General features: G+C 33.5%; 3 protein-coding genes across 4 annotated transcripts; 2 read left to right on the top strand and 1 right to left on the bottom strand.

The window, feature by feature from the left end:
- The first annotated feature begins 2,682 nt into the window (after nucleotides 1–2,682).
- On the top strand, nucleotides 2,683–7,629 carry LOC114376346 (probable disease resistance protein At5g66900). The gene is made up of 6 exons (XM_028334434.1): nucleotides 2,683–2,869; nucleotides 2,970–3,638; nucleotides 4,241–4,644; nucleotides 4,796–5,166; nucleotides 6,084–6,355; nucleotides 6,604–7,629. The coding sequence occupies exons 2-6, from the start codon at nucleotides 3,014–3,016 to the stop codon at nucleotides 7,437–7,439; spliced, it is 2,508 nt and encodes an 835-aa protein (XP_028190235.1). The 5' UTR covers nucleotides 2,683–2,869; nucleotides 2,970–3,013; the 3' UTR covers nucleotides 7,440–7,629.
- A 734-nt stretch (nucleotides 7,630–8,363) lies between these two features.
- On the bottom strand, nucleotides 8,364–15,001 carry LOC114376322 (serine/threonine-protein kinase SRK2I-like). 2 transcript variants are annotated; one of them, XM_028334402.1, is made up of 9 exons: nucleotides 14,633–15,001; nucleotides 13,381–13,455; nucleotides 13,192–13,293; nucleotides 13,058–13,111; nucleotides 12,820–12,912; nucleotides 10,837–10,929; nucleotides 10,100–10,204; nucleotides 9,914–10,012; nucleotides 8,364–8,569 (listed from the first exon to the last, which is right to left on the bottom strand). In XM_028334402.1, exons 1-9 carry the CDS (start codon nucleotides 14,801–14,803, stop codon nucleotides 8,381–8,383), a joined length of 981 nt encoding a protein of 326 aa, XP_028190203.1. In that variant the 5' UTR covers nucleotides 14,804–15,001; the 3' UTR covers nucleotides 8,364–8,380. The 2 variants fall into 2 exon arrangements, with proteins under 2 accessions (XP_028190203.1, XP_028190202.1); XM_028334401.1 differs by lacking the exon at nucleotides 8,364–8,569 and adding an exon at nucleotides 8,603–9,322 and having other exon boundaries at nucleotides 14,633–14,991.
- A 1,426-nt stretch (nucleotides 15,002–16,427) lies between these two features.
- LOC114374398 (upstream activation factor subunit spp27-like) lies at nucleotides 16,428–19,868 on the top strand. Its single transcript, XM_028332042.1, has 5 exons — nucleotides 16,428–16,959; nucleotides 18,320–18,437; nucleotides 18,605–18,779; nucleotides 19,218–19,274; nucleotides 19,639–19,868. The coding sequence occupies exons 1-5, from the start codon at nucleotides 16,574–16,576 to the stop codon at nucleotides 19,851–19,853; spliced, it is 951 nt and encodes a 316-aa protein (XP_028187843.1). The 5' UTR covers nucleotides 16,428–16,573; the 3' UTR covers nucleotides 19,854–19,868.

The raw sequence follows: 19,868 nt of genomic DNA, 5'->3' as shown, positions 1-19,868 counted from the left end.
GACTCAGAAATATGTTGGGATTGGAGAACAATGTTCATGTAGTGAAGAGAACACGACTTTGTGTTATTTTATAATTAACTTTGGCATATATCTGCAGAACCTTACCAAAGTCTTTATTTTATAAAAAAATAAAAATGACATAATCTGATGGTCATGATTGCATGATACACCAGGTAAAGTCCTCAATGAGGTTATTAAGGGCAGAGTTTACATTTTGTTACCTGCAAGTTTTCAGATCTATTATTGCATTTCAACATCACTGGGAGAATATTAAATAAAAAAGATTAAATTGAAATTTTGGTTTTTTAATTTGTAATTTGTAATTTTTGTTCATTTATTTTTATTTTTATTTTTTATTTTATTTCTCATATTTAAAAAAACATAATTTTCTTTCAATCGTTAATTTTATATACATTTTTTTTAATTAATTAAATTATTTTTTGATGATACTTCAAATAAATATGTTAGGTCTAGGATTTGATTTGATCAAAATGAAAAAATATAACTTTTTTAAAATTTGAAAATTATGAATAAAATTAATTGAAAACTTAAAAATTATCTTACTAAATTAAAAGAATTTAGTAAGACTTAAATAGTTGAAAAGTATAAAATAACAGAAAAATAATAAAATCATTATTCATTTAAAAAGGTGACAAGGAAAATAAATAAATATAATAAAGATAAAAGTGTAAGAAAAAGTTAGAAGGTAGGTTTAAAAAAATGTTATTTCAAATAACATTTAAAAATAACGTTAGAAATTATTAAAAAAAATTACTTACAAAATAGTCAAGTGAATTTTTCAATTAGAAAAAAGATTAGAAACTAGTTGAAATATTTTGTCAAACATAACTATAATAGCAAAAGAAGATAAACGATAATATAAAATTATTTTATTTTATTATCACTGTATATGATAAGTTTGTTAACTTTTATAATAATAATTATTTTTAATTTATAATAGTCGTCTTAAAAATTATTTCAATTGTGATTAGATTGAAATATAAAATTTCATAATTTTTTCTCATAAATTTAATCACCATAAACTCATCATCGTTGTTAAAGTTATCGGTTTTTCAAGTTATAATTAAGGTAAATTTAAATTTTTGATAGAAATATTTTAAGACCAATTTTAGTGGATCACACTATAATTGATCATCCATCCTAATTTAGAAATTTAGATAGTCTTTGAGTTTCATATTTCTACTATCTACTTTAGTTTAAATATTTTATATATTTTTATCTTAATTTATTTTCACACTTATTTCATTGATTTAAATCAAAACTGATCGTTGAAATTACAAACTTTTATCCAAAGTAGTAATTTAGTGACTTAAGGGGGGCAAACAATAAAGTCTTGGTCTGGTTATTTTTTATTGGTTAAATTACTCATTTGGTTATAATTTCATGATTCTTACCTTTTTAGCTATTATAGTTTGAAAGTGATTTTTTTAGTCCTATAGGTTTACCTTTTAATTATCTTTTAGTTCCTATAATTTAAAAGTGTTCTTTTTAGTTCTTATAGTTCTTATAGTTTGTATTTTAATTCTCTTTTAGTCCATATAGTTTGAAAGTAATATTTTTAGTCCCTATAATTTGTATTTTAAATACCTTATAGTTCTTACTACAAAAAATATATAAAAATAATTAGTTACAAATTAGTTATAAATTATCAATTATTTTTTATTACAAATTATCTTGCTATAAATTAGTTACAAATTACTTGTTAATATTTTTGTAGTTAATTGTAATTGATAATAAGTTAAATTACTCATTTGGTCCCTATAGTTTCACAATTCTTACATTTTTAGTCCTTATAATTTGAAAGTGATTTTTTTAGTCCTTATAATTTATATTTTAATTCTCTTTTAGTCCTTATAGTTTAAAAGTGTTATTTTTTGTCCTAATATTTTATATTTTAATTGTTAGTCCTTATAGTTTGAAAGTGATCTTTTTAGTCCCTATAATTATATTTTAATTACCTTTTAGTCCTTACTACAAAAAAATATATAAAAGTAATTAACTATAAATTAATTATAAATTATCAACTATTTTTATGTTACAAATTATCTTGTGATAATTTAGTTACGGATTACTTGTTAATATTTTTGTAGTTAATTGTAATTGATAATATTACTCATATTTTGATGATAAGGACTAAAAAGAAATTAAAATATAAATTATAGGAACTAAAAAAATTAATTTCAAAAACTAGAATTAAAATGTAAACGATAGGAACTAAAAAAATCATTTTAAAATTATAAAGACAACAAAGGTAAGAATTGTGAAACTAGTAATTTAACCTATCTTATTTATGTAAAGCTTTGGTGAATAATTAAATTTGCTATTGAAAATGTTAAACGTTGATAAATTCATTATTAAAAGATAAAAATTTTCAATTTAATTCTTAAATGTAAAATAAAAATGTTATAAAATTAGTTTTAAACTTTAGAATTTACTATTAAATTAGTCATTAAAAATATTTTTTTCTTGTCAAATTAGTGATTAATTTAATAATAAAATAATCTTACAAATGTAAGAGTAATTTATCCTACTTTTCCTATATTCATAAACTAAATTTTTATTTTTTATTTTTCAATAATCAATTTATTATAATATCATTCTACAAATTTAACTATTTACTCTTGAAGTTTTTATTCTAGTTTATTCCTAACGAGAGTGATTCATTCAAACACTAAAATCCTTCCTTTCCTATTTCCTGTAAGTTGCTGGGCAAAGAGGTCGAAGACGTGAATTTGGTTTAGCCAAAGTTAATCATACTATAAAATTAAACACAGCGAGAGACCAAAAGCAACAACGAAAAATCGCGTTTGGCGATCGATAGCACCATCCTCACACTTCATTCAACTTGGTTTGGTTCTTATCTCAGACAACTGTTATCGTTTTCATCGTTTTCGTTTTCATTTGACAACAATTGTTGCATCTGTTGCGGTGTTTGACTTCGATTCCAGAGAGGAAAAAAGTTGAAAATTTTGTCATCTGGGTGTGGTTAGTGATGGCAGATCTGTTCAGTGGAGGTGCCGTGGGGGCAGTGATGGGGGAGTTGCTGAAAGGGGCAATTGCGACCATAAACAAAGGTCGAGACTTCGGACCCACCCTCGAGAGCAACATAGAAACCTTAAACTCTCTGGCTCCTCAAGTGGAGGAGATGAAGCGTTACAACAAGATGTTGGATCGCCCCATAGAGGAGATAGCGAGGTTGGAGTCTCAAATGCAAGCTGGCGAAGAGCTGGTTCGCAAGTGCTCCAAATTCGGTCGCTGGAGAATGCTCTCTTTCCCTTATTACCAGAGCAAGCTTAAGAGCAACGACGCGAATTTGAAGAGGCACTTTTCGGTCAACGTTCCGGCGGAGAACAAGAGGGACTTGATGGAGGTGGTGGCCAGTGTGAGACAGATTCTGGAAATTCTATCCAAGAAGGAGGATTTCAGGCACTCGTTCCATTTAAGGGGTCTAAGTGGGGCTCCCCAAGAACCTGAGTGCGTGGGAATGGATGTGCCTTTGAGCAAGTTGAGGATTGACTTGCTCAAGGATGGTGTTTCTGTTCTTGTCTTGACTGGTTTGGGGGGATCGGGGAAAAGCACGCTTGCTAAGAAGATCTGTTGGGACCCTCAAGTCAAAGGTAACTCTCTTCCCTCTCTTCTCATTCATCCGCATAAGACTTTGTTTGAATTGGTAGATTACATGGCTTTAAATTGCGGTCACGGTTGCTGTGGTGAACCAGAAAACCTTTATACTGCAGCTGATGCGGCCATATTTGTGGTCGCTGTGTGGTTGCATAGATTCAAAATACCTTGACGTTGTTGTCGCAATTGCGGTTGTGGACCGCTATTTAAAACCATCTGGAAGGTTTAATTGCTCATCTAGGTGCATAATCTTTACGCTTTAGTCTCTACACTAGTCGTTTTAGTCTTTACATATATACTTTTTAACTCAGTTTTAGTTCCTACACATGTACTTTTTAATCCATTTTAGTTACGGTAAAGACCAAAATAGACTAACGAGTAATTTCTAAATGTAGAAACTAAAACATAAAGATTGTACAAGTATAGCAACCAAACGAGTAATTAATTATCTTGATCATCTTATGAGGTGTTATTGATCTAAATTATTACTCTCCTGGTGAAATCACTAGCTCGTGTAGTGAGTGATGATGTATGGCATGCATTGTGGAATTGTATCTCAAATTCTCGTTGGTTTAGAAAGCTGTTTTGTTTTGAATAGGAAAGTTTGAGGGAAACATCTTCTTTGTCACCGTCTCAAAAACACCAAACTTGAAGTACATTGTAGAGACACTGTTTGAACACTGTGGTTGTCCGGTGCCTAAGTTTCAAAGTGACGAAGATGCAATCAACCGACTGGGAGTTCTGCTGAGGCTTGTTGGGAAAAATCCAATATTGTTGGTCTTGGATGATGTTTGGCCTAGCTCAGAAGCCCTTGTTGAGAAGTTTAAAATAGACATACCTGATTACAAGATCTTGGTGACTTCAAGGGTTTCATTTCCAAGATTTGGCACACCATGCCAATTGGATAAACTTGATCATGATCATGCGGTCGCCCTTTTCTGTCACTTTGCACAGCTGAATGGCAAGAGCTCATACATGCCTGATGAAAAACTTGTCGACGAGGTACATCTTTTACTTCTCCATAATACAGAAAATTTATGTTTGTTACTTTGTCATGTTCATCCTTGTGCATTAGGATATGAACAGCCTAGTTACCTGAGCCTTTTATCTTCATGTTCACTGATTTTACTATGTTGCGCTGAAAATAATGCAGATTGTGAGAGGTTGCAAGGGTTCACCGTTGGCGCTTAAGGTCACTGCAGGATCACTCTGTCAGCAGCCTTATGAGGTGTGGCAAAATATGAAGGATCGTTTGCAAAGTCAATCCATTCTGCTGGAGTCTAGTAGTTCTGATTTGCTTTTTCGTCTTCAACAAAGTTTGGATATATTGGAGGATAAGTTCAAAATCAACGAAAAGGTGTGCTTCATGGATCTGGGACTATTTCCTGAAGACCAAAGGATTCCTGTTGCTGCCCTTATTGATATGTGGGCAGAACTGCATAACCTTGATGAAAATGGTAGGAATGCAATGACCATCATCCATGATTTAACCATCAGGAATTTGATTAATGTCATAGTCACAAGGTATATATGGCTTCTCCCTGTTGGTCACTTCTAATGCTTGATTTAATTTAATTATAGCCTATATGGCTTGAAATAGGGATGCATATGAATCCATCAAGCTAATAACTTAGGTTTCACTGGTGGAAAACATGAGGCAACTCAAACCATTTAATTGAACAAGATAAATTTAAAATTTGAGCTTTGTTTGTTTAGTTGATTTATAATTTGATTATTTTCATTTTCTTTATCAATGATTTTTGAACTATTTTTTAAAGTTTATTTGGTATACATCTTTAGGCTAGAAAAATAAAGTAAAAATAGAAGTAGTAGAGCTTTTTTTCATCTCACTACGCAAAAGTTTATGACCAAATAATAATAATAATGATGATAATATATTCCCCTATAATATCTTTTTTACAAATTATCTCAATACTTTATAGAAAGTATTAAATAAAAAAGTAAAGTATTTAATATATTGAAGACTTCAAAAACATTTATAATCTTGACCATTCATCTATAGTTATATAGTTCAGATTTATAGTTCTCATTTTTTTACAGTAATGATTTCAAAGACTGTTCTTAAAGAACCTACAATGGGCCTTTACACCTATAAAGGATATAACCATCATTGGTTCAATATCTTAATCCATTTGTTTTAAAAAAATATGATGGAATAATAGTAATTGTTGATCCAATGCATTAATTGGGCGGATTATTAAGCATTTATGCATGGACAAATTGGTTGGTTAGTGGATGAAGTAATATAAGTTTAAATTGTTACGACTTCAGCATAATTGAAAAACTTAGTACATGCATAACAGCATAAGACGTTTTGGGATGAATTTAGTAGTTTAAATTCAAGAAGAATGGATGGATATATGTAACTTTTTGCTTGTCATTATGAAGCAAAGACATAAATTGTTCATCTTGTTGTCCAGGAAAGTAGCAAAGGATGCAGACATGTACTACAATAACCACTTTGTTATGCTGCATGATCTCCTTAGAGAGCTATCAATCTGTCAAAGCAAAGAGAAACCATTTGAACAGAGGGAAAGACTGATTATTGACTTAAATGGAGATAATCGTCCTGAATGGTGGATAGGACAGGATGAGCAAGGAGTCATTGGCCGGATGTCCTCATTCTTCCTCAGAATGTTGTATAGACAGAAACAGCTAAGAGTTGCTGCACGCATATTGTCTATTTCAACTGGTATGTTTCTCTTTGTCCAAATTTTAGGGAGTGCAAATACACAATGATTAAAAAAGTCATTATTGAGATATCAACAGATAAGAATAAAGGTAGTAAATAATTAATGCATGCTTAGTTGTATTAAGGTGACACATACTTTGGGGGGGGAATCGCAACTGTTTTGAAAATGTATGGACTAATAAGAAATACTCCTGCGATGTGCCATACTTCATCTTCCATTATTGATGTCAAATACGTTGCTTCTGCAGATGAAACATTTACTTCAGATTGGTGTGACATGCTACCTGATGAAGCTGAGGTTCTGGTTTTAAATCTCAACTCTAGCCAGTACTCATTACCAGAGTTCACAGAAAAGATGAGTAAACTTAGAGTTCTGTTAGTCACAAATTATGGTTTCCATCGTTCAGAATTAAACAAGTTTGAGCTACTTGGTTCTTTATTTAACTTGAAAAGAATTAGATTGGAAAAGGTTTCAGTCCCTTCCTTGTGCATATTGAAGAATCTGCAAAAATTGTCCCTTCATATGTGTAATACAAGGCAGGCTTTTGAAAACTGTTCTATCCAAATCTCAGATGCAATGCCAAATCTTGTGGAGATGAGCATTGACTATTGTAATGATCTGGTTAAATTGCCTGATGGGATGAGTAACATCACCCCGTTGAAGAAGCTTAGTATCACTAACTGTCACAGGCTATCTACACTGCCACAAGATATTGCAAAGCTCGAGAATTTGGAAGTTCTAAGGTTATGTTCTTGCTCTGGTTTGGTAGAGATGCCAGATTCTGTTAAAGGGCTTTACAAGCTAAGTTGTCTTGACATCTCAGATTGTGTAAGTCTGTCCAGATTACCAGACGACATTGGTGAGTTGAAGAAGCTTGAGAAGCTCTACTTGAAGGGTTGCTCAAAACTGAGTGAATTTCCGTACTCTGTCGTTAATTTTGGAAATTTAGAGCATGAAATATATGTGATCTGTGACGAAGAAATAGCTGCCTTGTGGGAAAACTTCCCCACCATGCCCAAGTTGAAGATAGAGATATCTACAATGGAGATTAACTTGAATTGGCTTCCAGGAGTTCATTCCTGAAACTTGTTTCCTGAAATTGATAGTGACTTAGAATCATGTTGAAATTGGACAATGATGTTCATGTAGATGTAATGAATAAAGTAGGAGTTTGTGTTAGTGATTTTGTAGATATAACACATCAATTTGGCTTGAAAGAACACTTTATGTGTAATTTTAGCATGTTCATTTATATTTGTGGCCAACTACGCAATATATTCTTATTTATTTGAAGAAAAAAAAGGAGATTGCCTTTAATTAATTTTGGTAGATATTCGCGAAACCAAAGTCTTTTATATATAATAAATAAATAAATGACATGGTCATGATAACATGATACACCAGGTAAGGGATACCTAAATGTGGTTATCAATGTTATATATATTATGTGTTTTGTTGCTTTTGCAAGAGTTATCGAGATCTATTCTTCCATTGCAGCTTCACTAATCGGCCACAAAATTGCATAAATATTACTGGATGAGTTGAATTTGCAATTGGCTTGCACACTAATGTGGAGCAAGTCCTTCTCATTTTTGTGTTGGAAAGCTAATATATTCACCGCATTTGAAAGGAGATGAATAACGGTTCTTCAATATAATTGTTCGCAGAGAGGAAGATTCATTGGAAAAAGTTTCAAACTAATCATCACAATTACAAATTAAACGTTACAAAAACATAATAATGAAAATAGACCAAGGAAACATTTCAAATAGTTTATTTAAGTTTATGAAAAGTAACATATGGTTCTTTATTAAGTTCTAATTAACTTATTTTAACAAGTTTCACTATCAAATTTATGAATAAAGTTTTATTTGATAAAAAAATTATTAAATATATACTTAATTAAACTGGTTAGATACTGTACCCGAAATTATTCCATGCGTAAAGCAAGAGATTGAATGAAAACATTTTATCATACACATAAAAATACCATTCCGAAGAAGGCAATTCAAGGAACAAAAAGATCAAAATATATATACCCCACATACAACGAGATGAATCACATTATTGTAGAATCCTAAGGCCGTCCACCCCATTCTAGTATTGTATAATCTTATCACATCCTTTTTAGTAGCATTCACAGCTTCGTGACTTGCATTGCAGCATAGAAGAGGACGAGGTACAACAATGTTCCATCGGAAATATGCAAAAAACTGAAATGGTGAACAGGAATGAGATGCTCTAGATCACAAGATAAACGCAAGAACTCCTAGAGGAATGGTAACAAGGAGTATGTGTACAAAACTACAAAAGCAGGTATATGCAAACAAGAATCCTGGCACTAATATAACTGACAGGAGACAACAAAAAGCCTAATGTGTGTATATATATATATATATATATAACAAGTATTCAACAGGAGAAGAGGGAAGGGTAGTTATGATTTCTAAGCCACCAAGCCTTCTAGAGAGTAAGAATCATGTTCCCTTCCTCGGCAGTTCCAAGAAGCATACAACATACAAATTAACATGATGAACTTTGTGTATCATCCAATCTTACAGGAAATACGATCTCCACAAATTTCTTTTTCCATGATTAAATTAAGGGAGATCGTCGTGTTGAATATTAAGATGCTGTACTTTCATTATGCTGTCTCTAAAATGCAGACGATGATTAAATTATATGGCATACACTATCTCCCCACTGCTATCTACATCAAGCTCAAAGTCGGAGTCTAATTCATCCATGTCATCATCTATTATGTTATCAGCCATAAACTGGTCTAAAGAATAGGTCCCTGCAGCGGGTATGGTAGCTTCTGAAATTATCTGCATGATCGTATCAATGCTCTGCATGGGCTGATCTGACTCTACAAATTGGTTACCCATGATCTTTTCATCCATCAAGTAAGGAGGAAGATTCTTCAGAAACCATTCATTTTGCAATATTTCAGGAATAGTGATTCTCTGTCAAATTAATGTCCAAAGGCATAAGGAATAAATCAATAAACTAGTGAGAGTGGAAGTTAATCCCTACCTTATACAATCAAGAGGTTTGATTCATAATATGCTATGAGCAATTTTCCTTGCTGTCTATGATCACAATTTCTTATTTTATATAGTATTGAATGTAGCTGTGCCTACAATATTCTTATCAATGCTAGATTTACAATATAAGCAGCGCAGGACCAAGAAAATGAAAGGTATAATATTAAGATGTGTCATAATGGTAGACATTCCTATTTGATGCTAGATATAAAACTTAAGTGGCTCAGGACCTAGAAAATGTGAAAGGCTATTTTATTTATTTCCATATATATATATATATAATATTATTTGTATTAAGAAAGATGCCAAACATGAAAGTTATCCTTCAAGAATCCAGATCATATAGTGCTTGAACTCGGGGGGGGGGGGGGGGGGGGGGGGGGAACTTCTACCAACACTTTCAAGTGGGAGGAAGGTAGTGGTAGTGTATAAAAATGCATCTACAGAACAAAACTCCTCAGGAATTGTATATACACAGAAGTAGTTGATTTATTAGAAAATAAAAATTACCTCTGCAGGGTCAAAAACAAAGATCCTTGAGATAAGGTGGCGACACTCAGGAGAAACTTGAACATTGTCTGGAATGGAATACTGGACACTGAGAACCCTCTGCAAGGAACCAACCAAAACAGGTTGTGCTCACGCAACCAGAGGCTTGTAAAGAAAACATGCAAATATCTTAAATATTAGATCAACCTGAATTGTCTTCCGGAAATCCTTTGGATCATTAGGATCTTCAAAAGGATATGATCCCACTAGCATCACAAACAAGGTTACTCCACATGACCAGACATCTGCAATCTGATATTAAGTGCATGACAACATAAAAAAATCCATTTAAGATACCCAACGTACACACTAGAAAAACAAAAAAATTTAAATGTTTGATCAAAGTGCAATCCAATTTCATCACATGGTTGAGACTCAAGAATGCACACTTATCTGTAGGTGCTTCATTAGTGTATGCACATTAAAAATATGAGAAATCCTACAATAACAATAACAACCACAAGTTCACAACAACAAAGCCATTTCCCATTAGGTGAGGTTAGTTACACGAATCAATTGACACCATAATGTTGCAATGTGAATCATGCTATGGCACAAATATTAGAACCAACAATTATCTGCTATTTTATAATTAATAAAACTAGAGATTTAAATAAATACTGTAAATTAAGTTGAGAAGTTCAATTAGTGCCAAGAAGACATGAACTATGTATAGAAGACAACCAGAATAACAACAATCTTTATCTAGAGAGCAGGCAAAAATTACAACTGGAGTCAGTGATGGCATATAGATTATCAAAAAAAAAATATTGCTTTAGCTCCTTATTCCAGGGTTTATAAGTCAATATAACTCACTAGCACACAAATTATCATGAGATTAATACAGAAAAAGAGCAAGACTATGAAACTAAAGAGTACTCTACCTTGCCATCATACTCTTGCTTCAGCAATACTTCTGGAGCAATATATGCTGGAGTTCCCACAGTTGACTTAGGTTGTGAATGAAGCACCGAAGACTGCCAATAACAAAATCTATTAGATTTGTAGGATATAGTAATTGATCAACTATTAATGGACCTTGATGTGTCATTACTTGTACATGGATGACCTCTATTTTAATTACAATATACCATAAAATATACAACACAGATACAAGTTGAATTATCTTAATTAACACTGCAAAGGTGTGCAACAACTAAATGATTAGATGCCTCAAGAACATCAGGAAACATTTCAGTTTTTTGTTGTCCTCCTGTACGTGAAACATTGAAACATAAATACAAGAAGAAAGTTCAAAGATCAGAACAGAGCAAGGGAATGCCAATGATCAACTTAAATTCAAATTTGGCTACTTTTAAATGGATTATCACCTTCACAAATGTAAATAAATCTTGTCAGAAAAACAATAACAAACAGCAGATCCACCTCTACAAATTCTTGAATCTTCTACTTTATACCAATCCAATATACATTACACAATATCCTTCTATGCATATTCATTCCTCAAGAACCCAAAATGTCCACCCATAGGAGTGAAATGGAATTCTTTCAAAAGTGAAGGGGGAAAAACAGAAGCTGAGGAATAAGGTGTTTCCAACCTGCCCTTAAGCAATAAAACATCCGTGTAAACTTAAGTACTGAACCCAAGTCTAGTGTTACAATCATCCAGTAAATTCTCAATAATTTGCTTCATCTCCAGATCAGCTGTACTTCATATTAGAGCTCTTTGCCTTGTTCGCATATTGGTGAAGAAATCAACACCAAGAATTCCCCTTCCTCGTGAATGCAGCACAAGGCATCTTCTTTGGTCTCCTTCAACAAATTAAACAAGTAGATGGTAGCACCATCCATGCTTAGCTTAGCCAACTTAACTTCAACGTCATCCAACGTAATTTGAACTTTGAAATAAGTCTCCACCCTAGTTATTCACCCAACAGGATCCATACCATCGATTAGGGGAAGTTCAACCTTATAAACCGCCATATGATACTCATCAATGGGGTCTTACACCAGAAACGAAGTTCCTCCTCCACTACCAAGGGTCACACCAACACCCCTATTGCTTCCACTACCTTGTTCATCATACGAGTATGGATCCAACATCTTTGAAGAAGTCATTGCTTAAATTACCATTGGAAACTTCATTGAATCCTCAAATACAACAACTTTGGCTTCCAACACTTCTACTTTATCCACCATCTTTGGGGGCATCAGTCAGCCTTCCACAAATGGAGTCTGAGCCATTTACAGCTTGCAGAGCATCAACTCCCAAGAGATTAAGAGATTTTCTCTATCTAAAACAAAACAAATATGCAAATCTAACTTCCACAGTTCCTCCATTTCCCTATATTCACCCCACACCCCAACCAACCAGCCAACTTAATGAACTTATCATTCTCCTAATCCTCTTCTCACTAGTTTTTCTCTTCTTATAAACATACACTTTCCAAATCCTGAGTGTTTCAGAATTCAAGCTTACATTCTGGTCTAGCACTCTATCACTTAGACTTGGGATAGGCCCAATTCTAATGAATGGATCAAGCACAAACTTAATTAATAATTCAGATAATCAAAATTCGCAATCATAGTTATGCACAATTGTCCCTTCCAATAACAAAAATGAATAAAATCACCTTTTAGTAACTCAAGGAGATAGTTACCCAAGTTCAATACAGTAGTCTATATTAGTAGAACAGAATAGCTTCATAAGAAAACTAAAGAACAACCTTATGGAGAAAGTAATTTGCAGATATGCTAGTTTTCGAAGGAGCCTGAGCTGCTATTAGAAAGGTGCAATTAAATATATGACAAAAATATCATTTAAAGGTAAACTTACTGAAACAGAGCTTACACATCCAGTAAAATATATAAGCATGGAACCCACACTATGAAGAAGAAACACTTACCTTGGAGTATCCAAAATCACATATCTTCAAATGAAGTGCCGGGCTTCCATCCAACAAAGTGTTTTCCAACTTCAGGTCCCGGTGACACACTTCCTTCATGAGGAGACATATTATGATACATAAGACTCATACATCACATCAGACATAATACTCAAGATTGACACATTGCCTATACTACATTCTGGCATAGGTTAAATACAATTTATATTAGATAGTGAGGGAGAAAGAGATCAGTTACCATTGCATGACAGTAGCTGACCCCAGATATGAGTTGTTGAAAGAAGAAACGAGCCTGTGACATATCAATGGGTTAATAGTTACACAGGAAATAGAAACCTAGCACAAGAAAAAGTAAACAAATTGTATAAGAACCTCATCCTCATTAAAATGCCCTGCATTGCAGATTTTCTCAAATAGCTCTCCACCAGATGCATATTCCATTACAATGGCCAGATGAGTAGGTGTTAAAATGACCTGAGTGAAATTTCAAAGAACATTTTCCCTGAATACGATTATTCCACCTCTGAACATAAAAATATATAAATATAAAAATATACCAACCTCCTTAAACCTGATAATGTTAGGATGTCTTAGAGACCTGTGATTAATGATTTCTCTTTTAACATTTTCATCAATCTGTGACACACAACGAATGATAGGGAAGAGATAAGTCTACTGCTTCATCAACAAGAAAAAGAAACTGGCAACAAATAAAAGTTGATCTTTGATCATACTTGAATCAAAATTATGATTTAGAATACCCAAAAAAAATTCCTTGTTTCACTATTTCTTTTGTGAATCTGTAAACCTAAAATTTACTTAAATCACATGATCTGGATTCACCACCTGAAGCAGTCCAACATTTGACTACACACCTCCTCACACAAAAACCCTTCTTGGCTTGAAGCATAGACACCCACTTTACCTTGCGCAGAAATTTATCTTTTATTTAGAAGAATGGGGTAATAAGGACCAACTACAGACCATATGATATAGAAGTTTCAATGCTATGTCATGAACCAACTATTCCAAAAGCTCGAGCTAATTGGTGAAAGCACATGAATGGCTTTATATCTAACATTATCCCAACAACTCAAGCTCACACAAGAATGATTTTATCAATTTATGTCTCACAGTCCATAAACTGCACTCTTAATCTAGTGCACAACAACAACAATCAAAAACAAGCCAGACAAACAATAAGCACCAGATCCCCACTTAAACTTTATAGCATCATTCCCTTATTTCTTCAGCAGCCTCTCCTCGTCAATGAAACTTATCTATCATCCATTAAGTCAGTTCAAAACATACATATATAAGATTTTATTTTATTTTTTCAAAAAATAATGACAAGAGAAAAATTTGTAATTAGAAAAAAGTTGGAAGATAAACTGAATTGCCACATGGATGACACTTCAATCACCAGTACCCAATTAGAAACCCGAAAAAGTGCATGATTAATTGATTATTAGCATTCTCTCTTTCCGTTTTCCCTACGCATCATTAACTGGCTCCAGTAGCCAGCTGAGCTACGCAAATTTCCCATATTCAGCAACCATATCCCTAGCAAACGTCACCCAAACTAACGAAACAGCCCCAAATAAATTAACGGCACAAAAAAAAAAATTCACAAGCACCGAAACAAAAATAGAAACCCAAACCATCTTACTACGAGGTAGCATCATACGTCGGCATCAATATCCAACCGACCACAATAAAAGAAAAACGAACATGTGAATTTTTTTTTCTTTCCTTTTCTCCTTTCACCCCAAAAAATAAAACCCTTTATTTTTTTTTGCTGATTAGCACTAACCTTATCTCCGCGTTCAATATACTTAACAGCAACAAGCTCTTGCGTCTGCTTATCCCTCATAAGCCTTGCGACGCCGAAATTCCCGGAGCCGATATCGCGAACGAAATCGTAGCGGTCGCTATCGTGCATGATCGGCATGTCCACGCCAGGTCCGGTCGCCGGCCGATCCATCGGTTGAAGAATCAAAGGCGGATACGGCGGAGGTTGCGGATGCGGAGAAAGATTCGGCGACCGGCGAGAGAGAGAGGGTGCAAGTGGGAAGGAAGACTTGTGACTTGTGAGAGACAGTGACGACGTCGTTTTGTGGATGACGCCGGTTAAGGTGGTTGCCTCGTAAGCAGCATTTTCGTGTTTGCCAGTATTATTTATTATATTGCGGAAATGCTGTGCCAACAATTTTCTTTACTGTGCCGTTTATTTTATTTAGTAGCAGTAAATGTTGCCTTGTCTCTTACTTCACTTGTAGTAATGTAATGTAAAGTGAAATTGTGCATTTATCTATCTGATCTAAATCTAGCAATGGATATTAATGGGATATAAACACTTAATCAAGTAGAATTTGTGAATGTTGAAATTTTTTTATATCAGTAGTTGATTTTATTTTTCTTTCTTTTTTTTTTGAAAAATGGGACAAAAGTATTCCCAAGTCCGTCTTGAGTTCCTAAATTTACTGATATCATGTTTAATTTTTATGGATAAAAAAAATCTAGCAATGGATGCGGGCTATTTTGTTGGGTTATTTCATGAAGCTATTTTGTTGATAAAATTGGGCTGGTTGAGTGTTGTTGTCAGGCCGCGGCCACAAAAGTGACAGCGGGGTCCCTTCATTGGATTGGATCAAGTCCATGTGGCACGGTCCATTCTCTTTGCTTTCGTGATTCTCACCAACTCAATTGTTATTGTTTTTTTCCTCACACTTCTTTCTTTTTTTAATTACTGCGGCTATCTGTCCAAATACACCTTTCAACGTAAATTTATAATTAAATTATAATATAAATAATACTTTTTCCGTTACTGCATACAAGACTCCATTACATAATCCATCATAATTAAAAAAAATGGTTAACAATAAATTTATCTTAAATTTATAAATTTTTTTAAAATTATTATTGTTATTAATATTTTTTTCTAATAATTTATTGATATATTTTCTTTCTTTTTTCTAATAAGAAATATTTTAAATTTAAAAATAATTAATATAAGAAACATTATAAATTAAACAATCATCATTTTAAATCTTATAAAAAAAACAAATCATCATTTTAATCTTGAGACTTATAAATAGGAAAGGAAAGAATATGTGTGTAACGTGGGAAGTGAACACAATGGCACACGAATGAAGGATGATCAGTAAGGTTAGTTAATTTTTTCGTATAAATTGTTAAAGGGAAATTCTAATTCAATTAAAAAACAAGGACAAAGAGTACTTGGCTTAATTTTGGTGCATAATTTCAACACTCAATATTTCAAATACTTAACTAACATATTATTTATTTATATTATTACATTGTATCACTTTTTTTTTTATCTCTTTATCGTTAGTTGTCTTATACTCCATTTTAGGTGTCCAAAACAATTACTAGTACTATTTTCCATAAAAATTGTAATAAAATATTAAGAAGAATTGGGCACGTGTGGCGCGAGCAAGTCGTAACTGCTTCCAGCTTATTCCTTAACTTAACGAGTAACGAGAAACGGGCAAGCGAGCGAAACAGAGAGAGAAAAGAGAAGTTTTAATTTATTTTATTTTATTACATTACTTGTAATTTGTTATTTCCACTTGTGTCCCCGGCTGAGGTATTCCTTTTTCTTTTCTTATTCCCTGCGGCCGAGTCATAGGTTGAGTCACCCGCTGCAAATCCAACTCGTGCATTTGAAGAAAGAAAAAAAAAAAGGGTTGGTTTTTGGTTTTGGTTTGGTTAACTCCTTCCACTTCCACCCATGGTCTCCGAATCCGAACTCATCGGCCGCCTCCGCGAGTTCCTCCGGAGCTCCGACCTCAACACCACCACCACCGCCACCGTCCGCCGCCAGTTGGAGGCCGATTTCGGAATCGACTTATCCGACCGCAAGGCATTCATTAGGGAACAGGTCGACTTGTTCCTCCAGACTGAGCACAACCAATCACAACAAGAAGAAGAAGAAAAGGAAGAAAAACACCAAAACGACCACGTAGAGGAACAAGAAGAGGATGCGCCTAATAATCCCGAACAAAGCCAACCCTCCGATTCCAAGGAAGTAACCGATGAAGACGAAGAAGAAGAAGACGAAGAAGAGGAAGAAGATAAACCTAAACACGCCAAAAAGGCCAAGAAGAATAAAGGACGGTTAGTCAGTTTTCCTTTTTCGCTTTCGATTGAAAACAAACATTTGCGTTTTTTTTCCTTTCAATTCTTCTGATTCTTTGAATTGGATTGGCGGTTACTGCGAGCGTAGATTCCATGCCATTTTGCTATCAATGGCGCCATCGCTGGATTTTCATTTTTGGGGGTTTTCCCTTTTTTCTTAAAAAAAAAAATTGACTCTTGTGTGATGTCACAGCCTCACAGGCACATGGTTTTCCGTTATTTTTAACAATTGGGGTCCACTCTCAGACTTTGCTGCGTTGCTCTCTATAAAAATTTGTGTGTTTTTCAAGTTATTGACGAGGTTACTTGCCTTGCAGGTTTACATGAACCAAAAGTGTTCAGTTTTAGTTTTTTTTTTTATGCACTTATTATGCATCTTCATGCCTTTGCTTTGCTTTGCCTAACAATCTAGTGTCCTTAAGCATGCTTTCTGCTACGGTAATGCCAATCACGGGTCAAATTTTAATTCTTTTTTGTCTCTCTTCATTTGTGAAGATTGCAATGAATAAACTTGTTCTCAATTACTGATCTATCACACTGCTATCAAATTAGCATTTCGGTGTACCTATTCCATAATTGTGGATTCGGGCCCCCATTTTTGTAATTGTTGATTGTGAAGTGATTTTTTTCTGTCATCTGACTCGTTTCCTTGGATTTAGGCAGTTCCTTTAGCAAGAAGTTCCTCAGAAACTTTTGATCATACAATGGGATGTTCCAATCCCTCTTAATATACAGTTAATCACTTTTGCTAATTGTTACTAAGGTTGGATCCCTGAAATACTGATACTCATACAATTGAATGATTGCTCGCTGGAGAATTGATCCATAGGTGGCCTTTTTAAGTTGTACCATCACCAAGTCAAATTCTTTCCCTTCCCCAAACTATAAATTTTTAAAAAAGTATGTAAAGCATTATTATATATTTGTCATTAATTAATACTTTGCTTATCTCCTAATATTTTTTAAGCAAACATGATCTGAATGCTGGTGTAACTCTATCAAGACCATTGGCCTTGGTTGTCTTTAGTCCAAAAGTAAGAAATATAGACTTGAACTGCAGTACAGTGTTTTTCTTGAACTATTATCTGCAAGCAACTATTAATTTTTATAGCTCTGGAGCCATGACAGTAAACCATTCTCAAAAAAAGGTTTCTAAATCACTCATGACAATTTTCTCTACAGAAAGTATCAAGATTCTAATTCTAACATGATACTCCATGTTAATATATACAAGTACCATTGGTGTTGCTACATAAAATATAGACAAGTACCTCAGTGTAAATATTTTCCATTGGTGATGTCCTTGTTTTAACAGCTTCTGTTTCATCTTGTGCTTCAGATCGAACACGTTAGGTGATGAGGTAGTAAAGAAAAGAGGTGGTGGTTTTTGCAAATTATGTAGCCTGTCTCCACAACTTCAGGAATTCATGGGAGCTCCAGAAATGGCCAGAACTGAGGTATACATTCTTTTTTTCATTTCTTTCTGTTATTTATGTAAAAATGGTAGTTAAGATAGATTACTCCACTACTACTAGTTAAGGTTACCTACAATTTCTATAAAAGTGTGTATGTGATGTAACTCTGTTTCTGGCCTTATAGCATCTATTTAAAATGTTGTCCTTAGGTTGTTAAGCAATTATGGGCCTATATTAGGGAGAAAAATTTGCAAGACCCGAACAACAGACGGAATATAATTTGCGATGAGCGATTGCGTTCCCTTTTTAATGTCAATTCCATCAACATGTTCCAAATGAATAAAGCATTGTCAAAGCATATCTGGCCATTGGATTCAGATGATGGTATGCTACTACAACCTTACCCTTTCTTGTTATTATGTTATTTCCAAATAGGGTGTTGAATATTCTTTTAGATTGTTATTTTTCATTGAGTTTTTTAGACCTAACATCCAATCTTTTAAATTCCTCCAAGTGACCTTATTGTGATTGTAGGGATTCTAATGCCTTAACATTGTAAAGTTTTCTTTTTGAGAGTTTCTTGTCAAAGTATTTTTTTGGGTCCCAATATTAGGCATGATAAAATTATACTACTGCTTTGTGCACCAAACCCCTTTACATATTTACATTAAAAAAAAAACTTCTATCATTTTATAATATATCCATTCTACTGATTGTTAACTTTTGATGAGACTGCAGACTTTTGCTTCCCAGTTTATTCTTCTAGTCAATATTTTGTAGATAACTAAAAAAAAATTGTTTAAATTGCATCTCTTGATATAGTTGTTCAGGTGAAGTCCACACCAAAGGAAAAGCAGAAGAAGCAAGAGAGAGATGATGGTATGTATAATGAATTCGGTTAATGTTCTATATTATTTGTCTACCTGATCACAGTCACTTCCATGCAAATTATAAACTCTTTCTCCTGCTTATTTTTATCCCTGTTTACATATTTTTATTTATATTTTCATTGTTCATAATATTCCTTTTTAATTTTTTGGAAAAAAAAGAGAAATAATTTGTGTATGTATATTTATATTGGAAATCATTTGAACACATGGCAACTGGATCAACTTTATTTGTTTTAGGGATTTAGGGATATTCATGGTATGTGGTACTAGTTTTTCTGTTCCTGTTCATGCATGTTGACAAGTTAATGTAATCAAATTACTTATACCATACTGCATCATAACCTCTATGACAGATTCAGATGAACCAAAAAAAAAGGAAAAACGGCAGAAGGGAGGAGGGAAATCAGGTTTTCTTGCTCCTCTTCAGCTATCCGATGCCCTTGTAAACTTCCTTGGTACTGGAGAGAGCGAGTTAGCGAGAACTGATGTCATAAAAAGAATGTGGGATTACATTAAAGGAAACAACCTTCAGGTTTGTCCTTGCTCTAAATTGTCTTGTGCCATATAGCTCTTATTTGTCTCC

This window comes from Glycine soja, chromosome 11, assembly GCF_004193775.1.
Source record: "Glycine soja cultivar W05 chromosome 11, ASM419377v2, whole genome shotgun sequence".
Taxonomy (NCBI): Eukaryota; Viridiplantae; Streptophyta; class Magnoliopsida; order Fabales; family Fabaceae; genus Glycine; species Glycine soja.
This window is presented reverse-complemented; position numbering and strand designations above follow the sequence as displayed.